This window comes from Crotalus tigris, unplaced genomic scaffold (genome assembly GCF_016545835.1).
Source record: "Crotalus tigris isolate CLP2741 ecotype Arizona unplaced genomic scaffold, ASM1654583v1 scf7180000019068.10715455, whole genome shotgun sequence".
NCBI lineage: Eukaryota > Metazoa > Chordata > Lepidosauria > Squamata > Viperidae > Crotalus > Crotalus tigris.
In genome coordinates this window covers 4,847,789-4,871,145 of record NW_024097358.1, presented here as the reverse complement: position 1 = coordinate 4,871,145, position 23,357 = coordinate 4,847,789, and the positions used below count along the sequence as shown (strand labels likewise).

General features: G+C 40.3%; 1 protein-coding gene and 1 long non-coding RNA gene across 6 annotated transcripts; one reads left to right on the top strand and one right to left on the bottom strand.

Moving 5' to 3' along the window:
• The first annotated feature begins 832 nt into the window (after positions 1-832).
• GABPB1 (GA binding protein transcription factor subunit beta 1) lies at positions 833-21,616 on the top strand. Of its 5 annotated transcripts, none has more exons than XM_039359201.1 (10): positions 1,565-1,928; positions 7,118-7,156; positions 7,371-7,478; positions 8,798-8,965; positions 10,332-10,526; positions 11,003-11,114; positions 12,186-12,299; positions 14,421-14,606; positions 16,101-16,216; positions 18,495-19,616. In XM_039359201.1, exons 3-10 carry the CDS (start codon positions 7,371-7,373, stop codon positions 18,645-18,647), a joined length of 1,152 nt encoding a protein of 383 aa, XP_039215135.1. In that variant the 5' UTR covers positions 1,565-1,928; positions 7,118-7,156; the 3' UTR covers positions 18,648-19,616. The 5 variants fall into 5 exon arrangements, with proteins under 5 accessions (XP_039215133.1, XP_039215135.1, XP_039215134.1 ...); XM_039359198.1 differs by lacking the exon at positions 1,565-1,928 and adding an exon at positions 20,762-21,616 and having other exon boundaries at positions 18,495-18,656; XM_039359199.1 differs by lacking the exons at positions 1,565-1,928; positions 7,118-7,156 and adding an exon at positions 833-1,501.
• LOC120315218 lies at positions 19,558-22,881 on the bottom strand. The gene is made up of 2 exons (XR_005558628.1): positions 22,444-22,881; positions 19,558-22,338 (listed from the first exon to the last, which is right to left on the bottom strand). It is a non-coding gene; the product is annotated as an uncharacterized LOC120315218 (long non-coding RNA).
• Positions 22,882-23,357: the final 476 nt, after the last annotated feature.

Here is a 23,357-nt window from a genome sequence, read left to right as displayed (position 1 = left end):
TTAATAAAGACACAACACAGTATACTGTTTGATATGTTGTTTAATCAGAATCTCTTTATCTACTGATAGGATTTAAATGAAGCTCAGATTGTATTGTAAGTCACAGAACTTCTGTATATAATCCAGTTATGTCAACTCTTAAGTTGTTTCCCTACATCAATCAACGGGATATGTTTTCTTACTTGAGCATCTTCATGATAAGTTAGCCATTGTTCCATCTACTAACTGGATGGCCTTTGGGATTTATCCAAAATGATCCATCAGTAAATACAGGATCCTCTTATGTAAAGAGATGAACACCCTTTTTATCTTCAAATTGTTTCAGTTTTGTCTCAAGTAATAAGTTGCCTGAAACAAAAACAAAGACTAGTTAGTGTTATAGTTATCTGATATATATATTAATGTACATCACGATGCAGTTATAATAATTTTGTACTTTCAAGTCAGCATTGGCTCCTGGTGACTAGAAAATGAAGCTAAACTGCTGAGTCTTTAGAATTCAAGCAGACAAACATCTGCCATATAATCAAAAGAAATCTCTGGACAATGGACATTGCAATACAGCAGAAAACACTGGGGAAAATCACTAAATATAAAGGCCTGCAAATAGAAGTAAAATAAACATGTCCTAAGACAGTACCAAGAGTAATAGGTGTCTTGGATGCAATCTAAAACATCTGGAGCACTACTTGATTACACCATCGGCACTGATAAACTCACCACTGGTCAATTGCAAAAGGCAGCTTTACTTGGAAGAGCTGACATCCTCTGCAATGTTTAATATTATTTACCATCTGTATATCCTGGGCTCTTGGGAAGGCCTCTATAGGTGGACAAAAAAGCCAAATTCAGTCTAAACATCTCGCTGACTGTGCAACAAACCATAATACCAGGCTGATTTTTAGTTTTAAGTAACCCTTGGACATAAAGCCTGCTTCCAGAAGACTGGACACCTCTGCACATGCACTTTCCTAGCTCCAATCTCTTGTCTTTCTGCACAATCAAGATGCATTAAACTCTTGGGTTGGCTTCCAAAGTCCAGAAGCCCCAGACTGCAGCCCAAAACAATTGACAGCTATTCATGGAGGAGTAAAAAGCTCCTGCAATTTAAATACTTTTTTTTTTTTTGCAGACTGGAAATTAAAAAAAAATGTCTAATTTGGACATAAGTGGGGATGCGTTCAAGAGTCTGAAGGGACTTTGCACGGTTTAAGTCCTGCATTTCACCCCCCCCACTGGAGCCCAAACAGGACGGTGGGGGGGGTCGTGCCCAGTTCCCACTCGTTTGCACTCCTGCGTGTCAACACGCGCATCAAATAACAACTCCAGGCGCCTCTCGCGCGCTCCACAACGCGCAGGCGCGCCGGCGGCTCCCCTCCACCGCTCCCCTCCCCCTTTCGAGCGGGAAAAAAAAAGGCTTCGGCAGAAAATGGCGGCTCTCTCTTTCGCCTCGGCTCTCCCCCGTCTCCCGATCTCCGCGCCTGCGCAGTCGGACTCTCAGGTAGCCGTATCCCTCCGCCGAGTTTTCTTCCCTTTCCCCCCCCCCCGCCCCCCACACACACACCCCGTTTTTTCTTTTGGCAGCGCCCGTTGGGGGCGACCCGACCATCCCCGCGCCCCCCATGAGGGGAGCAGCGCCCCTCAGGTCGGGGTGCCGCTCCGAGAGGACCGCGGCGCAGCCACTACCGCCGCCCGCCTGGCCCCGCGCTGTTCCAACTCCTCCTCCCGCCGCTGCTGCCGCCGCCGCTCTTCCCCTGCGGGCCTCTCCTTCCTTCCTCGCCTCAGCGCTCGCGAGCGCGGCCGCCCGTGTCCCTCCGCCGCGCGCGAGCGGGGGACTCTTTGGCGGGGCTTTCGGGCGCCTATGAGAAGCGGCTCGGCGGGCTCCTCCGGCGGCCCTGCTCGTCGGTCAGCCGGGCGCGGGCGACACGGTAAGGGGAGGCCGCCTCCCTCCGCCGCGCTTCCTCCCTCCCTCCCTTCCTTTTCCTCCCCCGCCTCACCTCCGATGGCCGTCGGGCCGGCCAAGCTTTTCCAGGTCAGTCTGCGCCTTTTTTGTAGAGGGGGCCCCTTGTTACCGGATGTGGAAGTTGATCTCTTCTTCGCTGGTAAAAAATAATTCCACTTCCCCCGGAACCCGGCGCTTACCGCGGCTCCCTCCGCTCCTTCCAGCGCCCAACCCAGCCAGGATTTCCTGTCGGGGAAAAGCGGGGACGGGAGAGGCCTTCCGGGGATCTGGCGCTCGGGGGCCGCCGCTTGGCGAAGGAGCGGGGCGGGGGAGGGCAGGGCGCGGGCCGGGCAGGGAGGCCGCGCTCCCGGCGGGAAGGAGCCGAGGGGGGGGGAGGAGGGGAAGGGGGGGGTGACCCCCGTCCTGGTTCTCCCCCAGGCGTTCACACGTGCCCCCCCCTCCGCCGACGCGGGTCGGGCTCGTCCCCTTCCCCCCCTCCCGCTCCTAGAGCATGCGCTGCCCGCCGCTCGCTCGCCAACCCTGCGCTCCCGGGCGCCCTTCTCTTCCCCCCCCCTCTCCTCGGGTGGCGGGCTTGATCCGGTCTTCCAGGTTGAGGGGTGGGGGTGCTTAGGCCGTGGGGAGGGTCCAAGGCGGGTGGGTGGGAGGGATGGGGCCGGGGGCTTCGCCGGGAAGAAGGGCGTTTTTAAAAAGGAACTGGACGGCCGCTTGTCTGATAGGGTGTCGATAGGGGGATGTTGCCTAGTGGTTGTAATGCAGGGGTCTTCAGACTTGGCCCTTTTGGGACTTGTGGATTCCCAGAATTCCTCAAGGGCCACCTTTGAAGACCCCTAATGTAATGAAAGGTTTGCAAGGAAACCAAGCTCAGAAAAACAACAACCACAACCGAGGGCTACTCCTGGTATAGGGTTTCCTGCCTGAGCAGGGGGTTGGGCTAGAAGACCTCCGAGGTCCCCCTTGCAACTCTGTGGTTCTATTCTAAGCCAGGAAGTGGGTCTCCTGGGGTGGGGTTGGGCTAGAAGACCTCCAAGGTCCCCCTTGCAACTCTGTGGTTCTGTTCTAAGCCAGGAAGTGGGTCTCCTGGGGTGGGGTTGGGCTAGAAGACCTCCAAGGTCCCCCTTGCAACTCTGTGGTTCTATTCTAAGCCAGGAAGTGGGTCTCCTGGGGTGGGGTTGTCAACCTCTTCAAGACCCCTGGATGGCCTGTGATGCCTGTTCCTTCTTTGGGAGGGAGGGAGGGATGCTGGCTGCTTCCAAACTTGGTTTGTGTGGGCTGCAATAAAGGGTAACCTTTGGCCTCTTTGGAGTTGTCTTCCAAATCCTCCCATTCCAGGAAGCCCAAGGAATGATTCCCACCAGACCCGTGTTTTGGCTGCCCTGGACGCTCTCTAAATACAATCCTTCCTCTCTCTCCTCCTTTGTCACTGTCTGTAACTCACAGCTTCCCATCTGTGGTCTCTTCTCCCCTGTAATTAAGAGATCGTTCTCTCTTCTTCCTGTTGAATTAAACCCTGGTTTGTTGAGCTGTGGTTTATGGGTCAGGTTGCTCAACTAAGTACACTTATTTGCCTTTTAAGATCAGATAACCTTTATTGTCATTTTTTACTATGAGCACACTAATTCACATTAAAAAATGAAATTCTGTTGTCCGCTCTCAGAAGAAAGTTTATATATTTAGTTTACTTAACTTTACCATAAGATTTAATTTAAATCTGATCGGAGCCCTTGAAAGTAATTTAAGGGTCAAAGAGCCTAATTATCTTTTTTTGAACCCACACATAATGGTAAATTCACCCTTCTGGTGTGCTTTTGAATTAGAATGTCAGTCCCATTTCTTTTATATATTCAGAATAGAAGCCATGATTTCTGAAGTCCCTAAATTTGTGTGTGATACTCAGGGTTGTGCAAGTCCCATTTATGTTTATTATTACTGCATCAAATTGGCTTGTTTTGGCTTGGGTATACATCTCAGATCTTTGTTGAGTTCCTTGAACAGTAATGTTTAGATATTTCCTGTAGCCTCATTGTTTTTAATAAAGCTATTCCTGTGATAAAAATTTGAGACTAGTTTTTCAGGCATCAGCAAATTGAATTTAAGAGACATTTTTATATTTGTCTATAGAGGTTTTTGAATTGTATCTAAGAAGTTGCATACACACACACACACACACACCTTTTTTTCAGACTTTCCCCCCTAATTCATATGATTCACTCAAAGATGATCTCATGTATTCACTTTCAAGAGGCTGTTAAAACAGTGAAATTAACCAATATTGATTCAAAATAAACCCAGTTGAAATCAGTGAAGTTGGCTCCTCAATATGATTGCAGTTAAATCCTATTAAAACAGTAACATTAACAAGTAAACAAGCAAACGGCTCTGGATTGATTAACATTACTGCGAAAACATATTACTAAAAGTACTTAATAGTTACTTAGTACTAAGTAATTAATATTGCTACCATATTACTAAGTAAAATTTGAAAATAACTCTGATGAGGATTTTTTCCAGTTTTGTGGTGGTATATCCTTGTCCGTCCATTGAGTGTGGGTATTTATTTACTAAAATGTCATTCTCCCTTATCTTTCCACTGGGAGTGCAAGTGGTTTCCCTTCCCCTTCTCTGGCCAGTATTCCCTCCAGCTGGTAAATAGATGTTTTTGAGATGGTCCTTAGCTGGCACCCTGCTCTTTCCTTTTTCTTCTTTTTTTTCTGCATTTGCTAGTGGGTGGTTATTCAAAACCAACCTTTATTCTAGTCAGAAAACAGGAAGAATAGCAAGGCACCGCTTCATTTCAAGAGGTGCAGGGTAACCATAGGGGACCAGGAGAAGGGATGAGTCCAGCCAAAGGAAAACTTCCTGTCCTGCAGCTCCAAAGGAAATGCTGCAGAATTGCAGTGTTTCTCCCCCCCCCCCCAAACGGGAGTCCAGCCAATTCATCTCTGAAATCAATCAACTTCAGCATGTGAAGTCTGCCAGAATACCCAGGGTGTCAAGGGGACCTGCAGACATCAGTGGAGGGTATACTTACAGAATCTACAGCACTTTGCATCTTGTTAATACTCCCAGGACCCAACAAGATAGACATTTAAAATACGAAGTCCATAGTCCTTTCAGATAAAAAAAAAAACACATGTCCCTTTTAGCACTACAATTTGAGGGCCTCCAGGAAAAAGCTGAGGATGTTATATAAAGTTATATTAAAAACAATACAGTGGTGACGGTGGGGAAAGTCATTGCAATTCTGTAGTCGTTTAAGGGGAGGAAATCCTCTATTCAAATATCAAAGATACAGTAATAACATCCAGCAACTAGTTGGTGAATATTGGTTGAAGTTTCCCTTCCCGTTTATATTCTTCCCAGATTCTCTCTGAGGCTCAAAAGGGTTACAAAATAAAACAAGTTAATAAATAAACAAAAGATACGTAAATACATTCCAAATCATGAGAAAAAAACAATCTTTACAATTGGTTGCTATGGTGTTAGTGTTGCATTGCTGTAACACACTTCGGCAAAGTAATTCTCCACTAAATGCCCCCCCCCGTTACTTTTTATAGTATTCAAGAAAACCTAATTTTAATAAATAAGAAACTAGCTATTAATCACTTTAGGAAGAGGGACTAGGGCTGAAGTGGATTTTGAAGCGCATGAAATATTTTCTGCTTGGTCTTTGCAGTTTGGCATTCCTGTGGAGGAAGAGAAATGGATATTCAAATAGCCCTAATAAACATTTAGGAATTTCACCATAAACTTTTCACCAAAGTTTTTACATTGGTACCTGAGTTGTTACAAATCAGCACAAATAAAAATACTGTGGATTCTTGAAAGCTGTTCAGGGCAATATACAAAGGAAAGACAGTATTTGCGATTGTTATATGTTGCTCCATTCTAAATTTCCAGATTTGTTATCTAGCCACGAATTTACAAGATGAAGCACAGTTGTCACTGGATTCGAACTAGAACAGAAAGCCTCTGAAGTTAGAGGAATAGAATAGGTGGAAAAATGTTCCTACTAACAATAATCACAGTATTCAAGAGCATTCTAGAGCTCTGAATCTGAGCAGGAACAGTTGGAATTTCTAAGTGCTTATGCCATTAAAATTTTCATTCAAAGCTTCACTGTAACTCAATAAAAGCTTTGAGAGTTTGGATCTATCTGAAAAGAAAGAAAAATGAGATTTGAGTATTGCCGGTGAACTATAGATGTTTAGCAGAATTTAGTAGCATGTTAAGATATTGAATGTGGCAGTTTTCTGTGTTCACTATATAGTCTTTTAGGCTTAGTAATGCAAACATTTAACTAATTGCTTGCACAGCACTTACGTAGCTGAAGCCTAAGTTCGTTGGGGCTTAGACCTAAATATGTTTACATTGGCATCCTAACAAGTAAACTGGTTTTTCATTTTCTCCGTGTGTTTTTGTAAATGGCACTTGTGGCTGTAAGTACACACTTCCGTGGAACACTCAGTTTAAGTGACTGTACTCAGGAAGTCAGTCACTGGTTGAGTAGACAACAACCCAACATTCCATTAGTCATGCAGAAATTGTGCCCAGTTTACAAATCTAAGCTGATCAGGGGATGACAAGAACAGAAAGAAAGCTCTACAAATACGCACTTTCGCCTCAAATTGATCAAATCTATTTTATAATCCCATATGATGAAGGGTTATATGTATAAAGGTATCTTAAATGTTACAAAGATACATTTCTAAAAATCAAGAGATTTAAATCAGAGGTCCCCAGCTTTTGGGGCACCAGGGACCAGTTCCGTGGAGAAAGGTTTTTCCACGGACCGGAAAGTGCGTGGTTTTGTGTGCTGCCTGCATCCCGCAGATGGGGCTTTACTTGTTTGCGCGGACTGGTTGCCTGCATGCTGCAGCCCGGTACTGGTCCACGGACCGGGTGTTGGGGACCCCTGATTTAAGTAAATAAATAGTGTGGTGCAATGGTGGACCACCAGGCTAGAAACTGGAAGACATTCTGCTGTAGTTACTATGATTAAGGTGCTGATCTTCGTTAGTATTGTATTGTTGCACCACCGAACTATCCACTTGTCTGTCTCCTACCAGTTAGGTCAATATAAATTAGGGAGTCAGCATGAAATGTTTTAAAGCAAGCAAAACTAGAAAAAATGTTATCAAGTTATTTGTTTTATAGGACCTGTCCTGGCAAGATTGCTGGCACGCTTTGGCTACGGTATGTTCTGTTTCATGTAGAAGTTCTAGTTTAAGTTTTAAGTTAAGGTTTTTTTTTTTACTTAAACTTTACATTAAGTTTTAATTTACTGTACCTATTTTTTTTTAGCTGCTGCAGAAAGCTAATACATTTTGCTGCGAGAAGGACATAGTATTTGCTCCTTTTATGAATTATCGACGTTCAACAATTCTTTTAAATCTCAAATATTTTTTAGATGTCCCTGGTAGATTTGGGAAAGAAGCTTTTAGAAGCTGCTCGAGCCGGCCAGGATGATGAAGTTCGCATTCTGATGGCCAATGGAGCACCTTTTACTACAGATTGGGTAAAAACACTATTTAAAAAACCCTAAAATTACATGTTTGGTGGTTTGTGTTTGCACTATTTGTTTTGTTGGCATTGTTCATATTGCTGTCAAGGAAACGACGCAGATGAATGCACGTTGTCCTTAGGAGGCAAGTGTGATTCAAGGGAATCTCCGTGTCTTCTTCTTAAGAAAATTGTTTAAATTTGAATGTTTAATAGTAGGTATGAGTTCAGCTCAGTGCACGAACTGTGAGGTGAACAGGTCCAGTAAAATGAGTTAGTTTGTTATTTGTTGTAGATGAGTATCTGCAGTAGGTAGAGGCTTGCTAAAAGTACGTGGTTCTTTCATCCAAAGATTGGGTTCTTAGCCCGCAGGCTACACTATCTCACCTCCCTGAAACTCTTTTCATATTTGAATAACACAATCATGGAAATTACAAAACACAGCCAGAGTGTCTTATGTCATATAAGTGCCTCTTGCTCTCATTAATTGTTAAACACGATTAAGTTGATGTCCAATAAGTTTATTCATTGTTGAAATATTGATGACATTCCACATTTCAGTTGATCGTTTTTTCTCTTAGATTGGTCATGTATGTGTGTGGAAGTATTGGTCATGGGCTTTGATAACAAAGAAGCCAGATTTACTGCTCATGAACCAAGTTGCTGGAACATATTATCCAATTGCCCTCATTATTTAGTTTTTGCTAAGAAAAAGCATAGTACTACGTAGGAACTCCTGACATAGTCCAGCCCTTTGGCGGCGGGGGGGGGGGCAAAGGAATAAGTACTCAACCTTTTCTGCTTCTATTTTGGGAATCAAATCCAGTAGGAAAAAACCCAAAAAGGACAATATGTAGAATGCAGCATAATTTTTCAAAATGTTGGCTTTTGGTTTGGATGAGCATGTAAAAATGGCTGGGTTAGAATGTGAGATTTTCACCATAAAATCATGATGGTTTTATTGCTTGCCTGATGACTACAATACTACGTTTAATTAAAAGAAAACACAACTTTCCTTTAGAACTGGATATTTGTGAGATTGGGCAAAACGCTCTAATAAAGAAGAGTTAGCAGTTCCTTTCTAATTTAGGACGAAAGGAAAGATTATGGGAAAGGATTAGACGATTATGTAGAGCAAAGATTAGTGACTTCAAAGCAAAAAGTTAGGGAAATAAGAAAGATAAAAACAGCGTAATGCATCAGAATTTCCATAAGATTGTTTTTTTAAAATAATAATAATAATGGTACTCAAAAGTGAATATGGTATTTTTTAATGTGTTGTTAAATAAGGGGATAATTATGTGCAAATATCCTATTTCACGTCTTACGCTGCAGCTGGGGACCTCTCCACTTCATCTAGCAGCACAGTATGGACACTATTCAACTACGGAAGTGTTATTACGAGCAGGAGTAAGTCGAGATGCAAGGACCAAAGTGGATCGGACGCCACTTCACATGGCAGCTTCAGAAGGCCATGCAAGCATTGTAGAAGTTTTGCTTAAGGTAAAAAAAAAAAAAAAAAGGTTTCCATTTATTATCACCTACACCAGAGTTGAAACAGGACATACGGTGGTACCTTGACATTCATCGTTAATTGGTTCTGGGAGGCAAGCTATTTTTTTTTTTTTCTGATAAGGAATAATGTAGTACAGAGGTTCCCAACGTTTTGGGCACCAGGGACCAATTCCATGGAGAGAGGTTTTTCCACGGACCGGAGGGTGCGTAGTTTTGTGTGCTGCCTGCATCCCGTGGATGGGGCTTTGCTTGTTTGTGTGGACCGGTTGCTACCATGCTGTGGCCTGGTACTGGTCCACAGACCTGGAGTTGGGGACCCCTGATGTAGTGAGTCACAAGGCAGCTGACACTGACAAGTTCTACTTTGTACGTTGATAAAATTTTCGTGTCAAATTAGATGAGTTTCAAAGCAGTTGAGTACCAAGATGATTACTACGACTGTGATTGCTAATAGACTGAAAATTCTTTTTTCTCCAGTATCTAAAGGAGTTAGTTTTTTAGAATATTTCCGGGCACATGGGAAGATATTTTTTTTTTAAATATCAAATGAATGATGTAGGAGAATCAATAGCACCATTTGGTGTATGTACAAAGTGGTTTCCATTTGTAGGTACGCTGCCTAAAATCAAACCATAGGAACAATATGATTTAAATCCTATATGGCGTATTAAAACACCTTTACATTAAAAGCCACGATCGACAATTTGACAGTTATGTTCAAATAAGTTTTCTATAACAGGAAAAAAAACAAGTATAAAGAATATAATCTAAAAAAGGACAGCTTAATTTCTCTAAGTTATGGTTTGACAATTGCCTTTTCTAACCAAAATAATTTTTCATGAAACTGCCCACCCATTTCCTGTTTCAAGGCCTTCCTTCTATTTCACTTTCTGAAAATTCTACAGCAGCAGTCCAAAATCCTTTTAAAAAATTGCTTGCACTGAAAATTTTAGACTTTCCTTTATGTTATCAGATTAATAATAGTACTTGAATTCTTATCAACGTTATTTTTAGATGAAGAGATTTATTTCTGAAGCGAAAAAAATGACTGAAGTCATGCTGAGAGAGGCACACGAGTCATTGCACACCAGATTTTTATCTTCTGTTGTTTACTTTCTAAGATCAGCTGTTTTGAGAATGTGTCTGCCCAATAGCTCATGGCAATAATGAATTCATTAATTAAATTAATTTTCTGCAGTATATCGTCTTGGAGGGGGGAAACTGACAGCATAAACAAAGTTTAAAAGGAAGGACACAGTTTTAAAAATATATATTCCAAGCAATGCTGACTCTAACATTAACTTTGACTGCCTCATTCCATTTTGAAAGAAATTTAATTGAGTATGTTTTGTAGCACGGTGCAGATGTAAATGCAAAAGACATGCTGAAAATGACTGCTCTGCATTGGGCCACGGAACACAGTCATCAAGAAGTAGTGGAACTCTTAATAAAGTACGGAGCAGATGTCCATACCCAAAGTAAATTTTGCAAGACTGCGTTAGACATTGCCATAGACAACGGATATGAAGACATGGCAGAAATTCTACAGGTAACTCAAAACTCACTCCAGTGAGGCTTTTCCCAGAATCTTGTAGCTTAATCTTTAGGCTGTGGTTTTATATATGATTGATTCCATGGCCCTCAATCATTTTTTGTTTATCATCATACTACATGCCTGGCTGAGGAATTCTGGGAGTTGAAGTCCACAAGTCATAAAAGGGCAAGGTTTGGAGACCCCTGACATACTATCTTCCCTCTTTCTCTGCACCTTGAAGCTAATGCAATTATTCCGAAGACTGTCTGCCAGATATTTTTCCATGTTGAATATATATTAATAGCAATGCACTGTGCATGAGCTATAGGTTACAATAAGCTGTTGATTGCTACTCTGTCTGAAATTTAATGTGTGTAATTTCTGAACATCTGCTCTGTACTATATTCACCTTAAAATTAATTCCCCTTCTTTCCCCCCCACCCCCCTCAAATAAGTGTCAAAACAAAGCACCATTGTTTTTTTGCTCATAGATCGCAATGCAGAACCAAATCAACACGAATCCAGAAAGCCCCGACACAGTGACGATTCATGCAGCCACCCCTCAGTTCATCATTGGACCTGGTGGCGTTGTGAATCTAACAGGTAGGAATTCGTATCGCATACAGCAGAGAGTCACATGCACCAAGGATTGCAAATTGCCTTCTCACTCTATTAAATTGGGAATAAGGTTGTGCTTTATCCATGTCAGAAGCACTGTAAAATTATAGACATACAACGTTCAATACTGAGCAAGTAAAATAAGTATAAAATAGGTCATAGAAATATATCATGACTCGGCAGCAGTTTTTTGTGCGGCTGCTGATAAAAACAGGATCGCCAGCATGATCGCCAACGTCCGATAATGGATATGGAAGAAGAAGAAGAGGAAGAGGAGGAGGTGGAGGAAGAAGAAGAAGAGAAGAAGAAGAAGAAGAAGAAGAAGAAGAAGAAGAAGAAGAAGAAGAAGAAGAAGAAGTAGTAGTAGTAGTAGTAGTAGTAGTAGTAGTAGTAGTAGTAGTAGTAGGTAAAATGCATAGGATTAAATTTAAATGACATTTGTCCAGTATTGGGCCACATCAACAGCATTTTCTCTTGCCCGCATGAGGTCTTCCTCTGTACATGTTGAAGGACATCATAGGCACCCTCCCATGGGTAAGATGGATTGTTCTTCTCCACACTCACACAGAGTACCTTTTATAGGGAAGCCCTTTTTCTTACATTGTCCTTTGATCTTCCTACCCAGATTGCAGTTTTATTTCGCAATTTCCATACAAGCTGGCTGGTAGCTCCTTGTTGTGCTCCTAGATTGTGCTAAAACTGTATCAAATATGTCCTTCCTTTTGCTGCTGTTTTCATCTCCTGGATTGTTCGTGTAGGCTCAAGCTGCATGGGATGATTTTAACAGTGTCTAAAGTTTAGCTTTGGGCCCATAGTTTGATGTCAAAGCACTTTCCCTATTTGGTTGGTTGTGGGAATTCTGCTGGTGCCACTCCATTTATTTCACTCCGGACTACTTTTGCCTCCTGAAGAAGAATAAATCTGTGCTTGCTATTGAGCTGAATGGGGTCTGTTTGATCAAGAATTTAAGGAGGGTATCATTCTCATTTCAAATGTAATGGGCGAGTAGATTTATGTGACTTTCTGATGTGATTTTTATGGATTGTGTATTTATAGATGACAGTGGAATGTCTGCTGTCCAGTTTGGTAATTCCTCAACTTCCGTTCTGGCAACGCTGGCTGCCTTAGCAGAAGCCTCAGCTCCACTGTCCAACTCGTCAGAAACACCAGGTGAGGAAAAATAATATGGTTCCAAAAATACAAAATAAGGATTCATGGTAAAAAAAAAAAATCATGTTTGGTTTACAGCCCAGTTTTCAGCATTGATGTAATACCGTATTTCATTGCAAATTTATTTTTTAAGCTTGATGTTTTTTCTCTCGTGGCATAAAACAGACTTAAGCAATCAATTTTTTTTAAACCAGTAACAAAAAGAATAAAATTAAATGAAAATGAAGAAGATATTTTTTTATTTCCATGAAGAACGTTAGTGGATTGTCAGTTGAGTTCTTTTTAAGACAAATAAGCCCTGATATTGTTGTGACCTCTGAATTTGCTTCCTTAAGCAGCGTTGCCTTCTTCTGCAGTCTGATCTGTAGGAAGGGAGATCAGACTTCTACGCAGAGCAGGAAAGCCAACTGCCTTGGCTTGGATCCCTATTTGTTGTAAAGAAATATATCAGTTGACTGTTCTCTCTTTCTCTGGAAGCTTTCGGAGAGGGACAAAGCATTGTCTTTGTTTTGTTTTTAAAATGAGGTCTTAGATATCTCTCTATAATTTGAGATTGACCCCTTGGGTTAAAGGAGAAAACCTGAATCATGTTTTGTACACAAATGTTTGTGACATGTTGATTGCGGCATTTATGGAGGATTGTTTCCTCTGTGTAAAGATCACAGTGCCATGTGGGGGGCCTTTCCTCTTGAAAATATTCCTGACCTTAATTCATTGAAAGCTTCTGTATCGTCTGCTCCTGAGTGGCTGACACGAGGTCAATAAATACAGGACAGTCCCTGCAAACAGGCTTAGAGAAATGAGAAAAACAAGCCTGTATACAGAATGATTGGCTAAAATGGAAATACTCCAAGGAGGTAAAGGAACTGATTCTTCAACACAGCCTGTTGTGTTTCATGCATGTCCCTTTTTTGTACCCTGATGGCAGAAGCTGCTGCCAGGTGACTGTTGAGGCAAGGACAAGGCAGACAAAGCTAATGAACACTCCTGCAAGCCCATAATTCCCTCTAGTAAATCATGGTGCAACTGGGAATACTTCTTTATGATCATTTACTTTCCAGATTTGGTAGAAAGGACTAATTGACTTTGTTGGCCGTGTTAACACCAAGAGGTTCTCTGAGGTTCTGGGAGTCAGCCATAGCAAGCCCATTTATATGTGTCTCCGCTATGGCATAACTTTGTTTTTCATAAAATCCTGAGTTTACCATTATTCTTTCAATAATGGTAGAAATATGCCGCAAGCAAGAATTGCAGACCGCGATTGAGTAATAACATCACTGTAAGTAAGGAAGCAATCATGGCAAAGATGAAAGCGTCCAAATTTTATGCGATGTCTGACATTTCTGTCACAAATCATATGCCATAGCTTTTGAAATAAAGCTTTTTTATTGTCCATCTGATTGTTAATAAACTTCAAAGGCTTGTTCTTAATATAATATTGCATGCATAGAGATGTAGCTCTTGAACTGATACCGGTAGTGATGTACTTTATATTTTAGGTTCCTTGCGTTAAAACCTCAGAGAAGCAGCAAAAATGAACTCAACAAATTAGAGTATAAATTCCCAGAGCCAGAGGAAAATTAATAATGAGCGTTAATGTGGTATCTGAAAGTCAAATAACATTATTTGTTTTTCTGTTAAACTCTTTATCAATTTGTGCAACTTGTATTTTACTGGTAAAGAATTTGCTGGGTTAAAGGAATTTAATTTTTGGAACTTCTAGAGATACCCAAGAATATTGCATAAGTAATCAGAAAGGAAACACTAAGGTATAAGATTGACGTGATTGTTAGGGCTATTTTTGCAAAGCAGTAAACTCACAACTTTTGCAGAAGTGAAATAATTTAGCAGAGAAAAGATGGGGAAGAGATTCTTCCCCAAAAGCTCATGAGGATGAGCACGCACAGTTGCATAGAAGATGGACTGGCTTTCAGTGTGCTGAGGGGAAAAAAAATGGAATAGAATGGGATCTCTTATAAAAGGTACTAATCCTGACTCCATTGGAATAATGAACAAAGAACAGCCCATGCTGCCACATTTTCATAAGATCCTACCTCTAATATTTTTTTAAAAGCAAACTTGCTTATATGTGTTTTATTTATTTGTTTGTTTGTTTGAAAGTTGTGGCCACAGAAGAAGTGGTGACCGCTGAATCTGTGGATGGTGCAATTCAACAAGTAGTTAGTTCTGGAGGCCAGCAGGTTATTACCATAGTAACAGACGGGATACAGCTTGGAAATCTTCATTCCATTCCCACCAGCGGAATGGGTCAACCCATTATAGTGACCATGCCAGATGGGCAGCAAGGTAAGTAGAAACCAGGAATAGAACTTTTAAGACCTTTTTTTCCCTGAAAAACATATATTGTAATTTAATTATTTTATATCCTGCCGTTATTATTTATATAGACAACTCAAGGTGGCAAAATGTATCTAATAATTCTTCCTTGTCCTACTTTGTTAGTTAAGTTAAACTTAATATTTATGAAAGCAATTTAGAGAAAACAGATAATGAAGAATAGGATTGGATGGAGTGTAAAGTAATGTGGAGGACACTTATGGATATGTCTTAGACTCAGTTTCCAGAATGGGGGGGCGGGGAAGAGCTCCACATTTTACAATCACATTTCTGCCCATGGAATCGTGACATAACAAAACTAGGCAGGACAAGAAGCAATGGATGGAAACTAATCAAGGGGAGAAGCAACCTAAAACTAAGGAGAAATTTCCTGACGGTTAGAACAATTAACCAGTGGAATAATCTGCCTCCAGAAGCTGTGAATGCTCCAACACTGGAAATTTTTAAGAAGAGACTGGACAGTCATTTGTCTGAAATGGTATAGGGTTTCCTGCCTGAGCAGGGGATTGGACTAGATAACCTCCAAGGCCTCTTCCAACTTTATTATTATTATGGATCATTGCACAGTCAGCCAGATGTTCAGACTAGATTTGGCATTTTGTCTACCTATCGAGTCCTTACCCAGGACCTGGGATAGGCAGATGTGGATGTTTGATGGTATTACAGGTATCATTGCAGGATGAAAGCAGTTCCTAGTAAGGCCGCCTTTCGCATTTGACTAATAGCGAATTTGTCAATGCCAGTGGTGTTCAAGTGGTGCTCCAGTTGTTTTGGGATTGCGCCCAAGGAGCCTATTACTATTGGTACTACCCTTGCTTGCTTTTGCCACAGTCTTTCTATTTTCATTTGTAGGTCTTTGTATTTTGTTATCTTCTCCAGTTCTTTCTCTATTATTATTATTATTATTATTATTATTATTATTATTATTATTATTATTATTATTATTTAAAAGGGCTATCACAACTTAAACATTATTCTGAAGAGTTGCTTCAGAATTTCCTGAATCATATCCCCTCTCTTTGTTCATTAAAATAGCCACATCTTTTAATGGTTTTATTATTTTTTTTAACAATAACTTAAGGTGGAGAACCTGTCTAATGCTCCTTCCTCCTCCTGTTTTCCCCATAACAACTACCCTGTGAAGTGATTTGGGCTGAGAGAGAATGACTGGCCTCAAATTGCCCACCTGGAGCCTGAAAAAAAAGATGGGGCTGCTTTAATGAACCGACTTAAGACAGTGCGGCCGGGCCGTTAATGCAACCCTTAAAAATGATGAAGGATGGGAGTTGACTTTAGCAAGAGAGTTAGGCTGGATGGCAAGTTTTCTTCCAAGTGATATATTCAATAAACACTTTTAATTACTTGATCTCCTTCTATCCCAGCATCCAAATGCATCCACTGTTAACTTCTATAGTTTTTGATCCAAACTTATTTCAATTCAAGTACTTACAGTACCAGCCACAGACATTGCAGAGGAAACAGTAATCAGCGAAGAGCCTCCACTCAAGAGACCATGTATTGAGATCGTTGAAAGTCGGGTGGAATCGGCAGAAATAGAAGTAAGGAATCTGTTTGTCGAGATGTTTGATTCTGATTTTCTAAACTGAATGTTTTTTTTTTTTGGGTTGTCTTGCTTTGTAATTGTGATTTTCTTTTTGGTACTTGAAGACAACTACGCAATAATTTTGTGCCTATACACAAGAATCTAGTCCAGTGGTTCTCAACCTTTTTAATGCCGCGACCCCCAACCGGTCGTCAGTCGAGGACTACTCAACCCATCGTAAGTCGAGGACTACTCAACTGGTGCAGCACCATTTGCAGAATGGGGCTTTTGGCGGGCTCAGCAGGGCAGAGACAACCTGGAAAAGGGGGGGGGAAATGGTGGACTGCGTTGTTTGGCGACCCCCATGAAATGGTCGTTCGACCCCAAATGGGGTCCCGACCCACAGGTTGAGAACCACTGTTCTAAACTGAATGTTTTTTTTGGTTGTCTTGCTTTATAATTGTGATTTTCTTTTTGGTACTTGAAGACAAGTACAGAATACTTTTGTGCCTATACACAAGAATCTAGTCAACTAGTGGTCAGCAGCATTAAACCAGTACTAGATAAGAGTTAACAGAATTCAGGACAGGTTGGACTTTTAGACCTTTTGTGAGAACGTAACAATTCCAGGCTAATTCCTGTTTTGACTCTAGCCCCAGGCGCTGCCTGTTCTTCTTTTAGTATTAGTGCCGTTTGGCTGGGATAATTTGAACATATGTATGAAAGAATTTGAAATAATGGGCTGGAAAAAAAAACCCTTTTTAAGAACAGTAACAAGATATTTAGGTAGATGGAAATCCTGTTAAACTCAGTTAGGCTTGGAACATGGTTAGTATTGTGCATTAAGAGAAAGTAAGAGAGATTGAGTTTTTGCCCCCCTATTTCGTTGCAGTAAAGCCATGGACGATGCTTTTAGTACTATCTGTGGAAGGACTAACATTCATTGGTTAGTGAAAGCATGGAGGTTTTTTAAAAAAAGCCTTTGCTGTGTAAAGGTCAGAACAAAGTGATTGCTGAGATAATTATTTTAATAAAGCAGGTATGCTGCTTTTTACATCAGTTTATTTAAAGTGCTTCAGAAGAAGGAAATAAATCACTTGCTTTGAACTCAATTTGTTTTTCTTTTTTTAACTACAAAGTTGTTCTGATTCATCAAATAAAAACACTAGATGATTTTGCCTTTTTTTTTAAGTCAAATTCTAGCAGCATCCTTTGAAAATACAATGTATAGTCCCACACCAATGATATATTCTATGAGTAGTCTCTCTTCTCTCAGATGTTTTACTGATATAAATCTTATTCCAAGAAACAGAATGTGTATACATGATTCAATTTTCCTTATTAGAATTGAAGTTTAATATTTATGTTGCTCTCCAGTTCTTAAAACTGCAGGTTTCCTTCTGGAACTTACCCCGTGAGCCTATCTTGTTTTAATAAGTTGAGGAGTTACCATACTTGGTTTGAAGAAATGGAAAACTCACTACTGCCATGGATTTTTGCAGCCAAAACATGGTAGCCTTTAACTGGCAGAAAGTGGAATTACCTTTGTGCCCTTGTATACAACTGCTTTACTTCCATTTTTAGAGAATCTGGAAAAGTAAACCTTGATAATAACCCAAGTTCGGACTAGAAAATGTTAATAATTTAAAACAACAATGCCTTTTATTTTGACTTGATTGGTAGTTGTTAATTTTATTTTCTTAGTTTGGAGGCACTGAGACTATACTTAGAAGAAGACTTCTTGCTGTGTATACTTATTAGAATAAAATTGTAGTAAAGTATAATATTTAGCTAGTGTGTGTGTATGTATTCTCCTACTGTACATCTTTATTAAACAAAACTTAAGGGAAAAAAAGCAAAACAAGGATTTCTAACACACACACACACACACACACACACACACACACACACACACAAATGGAAAAATCTTACCATAGAGTTTCAAAAAACAAGCATATTTCTTTGTAATTGTCCAAATATAATCTACCTCTCAAGGTCAAAATAAAACGTGCAATTATTTCTTCCCAGAATATAACAACTTTAGGACATCTCAGAATCTCGTGTTTCCATGTGGCATTTATACAAGTGGTACTTGATTTTTAATGCAGGCATTGTTTTTGTACAACACATTAAATTTCTACGTCACGACTCCAAGAACATCTAATTTGCTCCGTCCCAAAGTTCTTGCATCTTATTTTTTCACCCGTTGAGAATTTTTTTTAAAGACAGTTATAAAACTGTCATTGACTTTGAGATGACACGATGTTTGTGTTGTTCGTTTTTGACTTTCGTAGGAAAGAGAGACATTACAAAAACAGCTGGATGAGGCCAACCGGGAAGCCCAGAAATATCGCCAGCAACTTCTGAAGAAAGAGCAAGAAGCAGAAGCTTATAGGCAGAAGTTGGAGGCAATGACCCGCCTCCAGACTAACAAAGAAGCTGTTTGAGTGGATGAAGTGAGCATTCTGTTACATTACAGGTTAAGAAAACTGCAGTACAATCTGGGTCTGCGCAATGCATAGGTGTGCAGAACTGAGTCCTTTGTCAAAGAAGATGCTACTGGACTTAAGCCATGAGCTCTGGTGATTTTCCTGTATCATAAAAAAAAAAACCCTCAGAATTTAGACATTTTGTGCAAAATATTTAAAAAAAGAAATACTGTAAATAGTTTTTTTTTACAGTTCCAAAATTAATTGTTTAATCTTTTTGGAAGGGATCTACAAATCTACAATGCCAATGTTTTTGTGACTTTTTTTTATTTTACTATGAATCTTCTGAGATGCAGAACAGTTTTAAGGAGGATAATTGTTGATTTAAACTGCGCTATGTAAATGAATTATGTGATAGAAACCAGCTTGAAAGCTATGAATTAGATCTCTGACTAAACTCATTTCCTGATTATTATCCTTTGTACAGCTTTAAGGAGTTGGCCAAGGCCTCTGAACAATGCCCCCCCCCTTTTTAGGGAAAAAAAGTGTAATTTTTTATATTTAATTCCTGATATATATTCAAGTAGATTGACATGTATATGAAGCTGATATTTTTAAAAATTTTCAGTTTGTACATATGCTGCATGTTTTTTTATGATTTCTATATACATCTTCCATACGTATTTTTCAGGAAAGAGGATGGAAAAATTATGAGAAAAAAAATATTTAACCTCTAGGCCAGGAGCAGACAGCTACGGCAACTTTACGACTTGTGGACTTCAACTCCCAGAACTCCTGAGCCAGGCTCAGGAATTCTGGGAGTTGAGGTCCACAGGTCATAAAGTTGCTATAGATGCCCAGCCCTGCTCTAGTTGTCATGGGGCTAGGGGATAGACGAAGAAGCCGGTGAATAACTGTGGGTCGAGTGTTTTTTTTTATATTGGGAACCACATTTCTTAGAGGGATGTAACTTGGGAGAAGAAAAAAGAAAACAAAAACCAGTATTTATGTAATATATTAACTATATGAAAATATTACCCTTAGCGCAGCCAATCATATTTTCAAGGTGACCAGCCCAAGCTGGGCTGGGATAATTCTGCAGATGGAGAACACATTTCAAGTTCTTTTCCCAAAACTTTTAGGCTTAATCTTTCCCCTACTATGCTACTACCTGCTGGACAGGATGTTAACATTCACATCACAGCATCCCTCCCCCCCCAATGCGAACATAAGATGCCGTAAAGATAATAGGCTGATATCTGGAATTGGAGTCCAGACTGCCCTTCAAGAAATTTGTAGGTAAATGGCACCATTAAGTGTCCATCTCTCACAATTCCTTTAATCTGACTGACCAACGACAGCAGGTGCTGATGATCAGACCTCCTGAAATAGTACAGGATACCTGACCAACAAAAGGTTTTATCGCCTGCTAGTACTGGTCAAAAAGAGCGTGGAAGGAGATAACTTGAAGACATAGATCTGGAAATGGCATCTCACCACACTTCTCCGAGGGGACATCCTTCAAGTCTGAAGGTCATGAGACCGGAGAGAGGGAATTGGGCAACAAGCTTTCTAAGTGACTCTTCGCACTCCTCCTTTTGAAGATTGTGGCTGTTGTATATCCATAGCCTAAAACGTAAGAAAGTTGGGCACTATTACTCTTTCACAGTGTTCCCACGCTGGCTGCAAAACGGACAGGAGTCACAGGAAAGTCGGACGTCCTTGCATGCGTTTTATCTAGAGCCACCTAAGTGAAGTCCCCCTTCTCTTGTGTTCCTGCTCTTCCGCCGCTCCTGTGACCTTTGCCCTTTCTTCTTCCAACAAAGCTTTACAGAAGAAACGCTCCTTGTTCATACTTGTGCCCATCGTCTCAGTCTCAACAATCCAACTGATACACAGATAGATGCACATAATTTTCACTTGTTTTAGCTGCACAAAATTTAAGATTGTCCGAATCATGACTGACCTCTAGAGGCAGCTTTGTGTGGCCGTTTGGTTGTTGCTCTCTGTTATTTTGGACAACTCTGATTATGTTTTGATTTGCGTGGTCTTCCGGTTCTTAGCATTTCCAGCGAATGGTGTTTTAAATCCCTCCGTTTAAGTGTCTATCTCTCTCCTCCCACCCCATCCAGGTTTGTTGGCATTCAGCGTCCACATTTGCTAACCAGCGTGATCAGCAGTTATATCTGCTGGAGATTTATGCAGAATTCGAAGTCTGTCATGATTGAATTACATTGAATTGTGAAGGAGTGATTTAGGTCTGTACGGTATTGTGATAATATACCAAGGAATTGGAGGGCAATCCTAAATACCATTACAGATGAAAAGTTCACTGTTAAAAGAAATAAGTTTGTTTTAGGCCCTAAACTTTAGTACATCCTTAAAAAAATAGGTAAGTAAGCACTTAGTCCCTACCGGACTTCAGGGCAGAATAAAGATTTCATAGCCGAGATCTGCTCTGCAGATGGAAAGGAATGAAAGGTAGATACAATTGTAAATGGGATTTGAATACAAAGAGAAAAGAAATGGATTCCCCCCCCCCTCCACACACACACATAAACCCCTTGCCTTGTGTGAGCTTTGTACTTGCACTCAGGCAAACGTAAGGGAATATGTATAAAAATGTTATTTCCTTACTTCTCAGTCACAGTTGATATAGTTGGGTCTATCTTGCCTGCTGCAAATGTTGACTTAACACGGGGCCACGAACTTTCAGACACGTGTTGACTTTCAAATAACTCACAGACCATACTGCCTTAAAGATTACCAAGTGCTACAATGCTTTACGCTTTGTTCAGACTTCTGTGCATCTCCTTTATTTCCACCTATACCTTGTATTTTGATTAGTGCTTTGCTGTGTTTTATCTTTCAGTGCTTTTATGAAACGTATATCTTTATAAATCATTTAGATTACCTATACAGAAGAATTGCCCTTAAAACTGTCTTTGGCCTACCTTTTCTATTTACAATTAAATATCTTTTCCACAGATGCAGGGTTGATTCACTTATTTGGTAAAACGTTATCACCACCTGGGTGGTTTCTTCGATAGCGCAAATTGTTATAAAAGGTAGCTAGATGGCCACTTGGGTTTTTAAGAATGCCTTAGAAACATGTAGAGAAATACATGGGCTGGGCCATAGCTGCATCAGCATCAGTATTAGAACAGTTTCAAAAGTTATCTTTGCATACAGAGAGTCCCTGGGTTTGTCCAGAAGATACATGTGCTCATCTGAACTATGCGTTGCCTTTAATATTTATCTAGTTTTAACTTTGACAGACTTTAATATTTATCTAGCGATGGGTTCTACATTGGAGATTTCCAGTCTTAAGTTGTTGAAGGACAAAATGGTTCTTTGAATAAGGTGTCATAATTTGATATTTTATAATATCAGCATTATTTTAAACTAGAAAATCAATTGCTGAATTTAGCACGGAGACTCAAAAATGTGAAAAGTTTGGGAATAGCTTGAAAAGGCCCATGTTCCAGTCTCTCACAACTTTAGGTCAATCCATTTCAACAGAGGATTTTGTTGATTCTAACAATAGTTGCACTTTTTTTCCCATTCCAAGCCCATCACTTGAATAATAGCCATAATAAAAATGCACAAAATGAAGGAAGTCATTGAAACATTTCAACTTGATGTTGCCATCAAAAGTATCCGCACGTGGGAAGGATGTTGAAATGGAATCTTCTTGATGTTGTGTCAGCTACAAATGTTGAAGCAGCCCATGTATTTAAGAATAAGGAACATATTTAGCCACAGGGATCGGTGAAATGAAAAAGATATTTTCCAGAATTGATTTATTACTTACATAGTACTCCATTTCCAGAAGAAACTTGAACAGCTTCTGAGTAACAAGAATAGCCCCTGCAAAATCAAGCCAGGTTTTTCTTCTCCTTTGTCAGCAGATGTTCAAAAGATACCAAATTGAAGGAGTAGGGTTTGAAAAAAAAAAAAAGGCCAGGTAAGTTTTGTTGGGCATAGCAATTAAGTTTAAATAGTGGATCCATGTGGGTGAAAGAGAACTTTCCTTTCAACTTCTAACCTAAAATAAAGCTAAGTTGCCTAAGCATTTAAAAAAAAAAACTCACAATTTCAACAAATAGGTAGCTAGTCAGAACAAGTTTAACCTGCCTGCCAATCATTAGTTATGGTTTTGGAACGTCTGTATCTGTTAACTCTCATAAGTTCAGCTTTGGGGGATTAATATACCTTAATTAATCAGAACTTCAGCTACCAACCCATAATGTCCTCCAGGTTCAGCATCACAACCTCCTTCAGCGCTACAACCATTTCTGAAACGGAAAGGAAAATTTATCAAATCCGCCAGAAATGAGAGGGTTGATTCAGTAATGATTTAGACCAACGAATACCTATTTACCCAGAGAGGTTGAGCCATTTGTGACACATGGTGTTTTTCCCACGGTTGTGACGACATGGCTTCTCTTAGCCCTTAACCAACATACTATTCCTATTCATTCCGTTTCCTGCAGGTAAATATATTTTCACTTTAGTTTGATACCCACTGGGTGCAAGAGGAAGGGAACTATATAACAAAGGAGTCATTTGCATCAAATCATATTTGCTCACTCTGCCATTTCAGGTGCTCCCAAGTGCTTTGTTTCCTGTCTGAACACCGTTTGGAGTGTGTTTGCTCACCTCTTCAATTAGTGTGCCATTTCGGAACTAGAGAGGCAAGATGAATAGTAAATTGGATGGATCTAT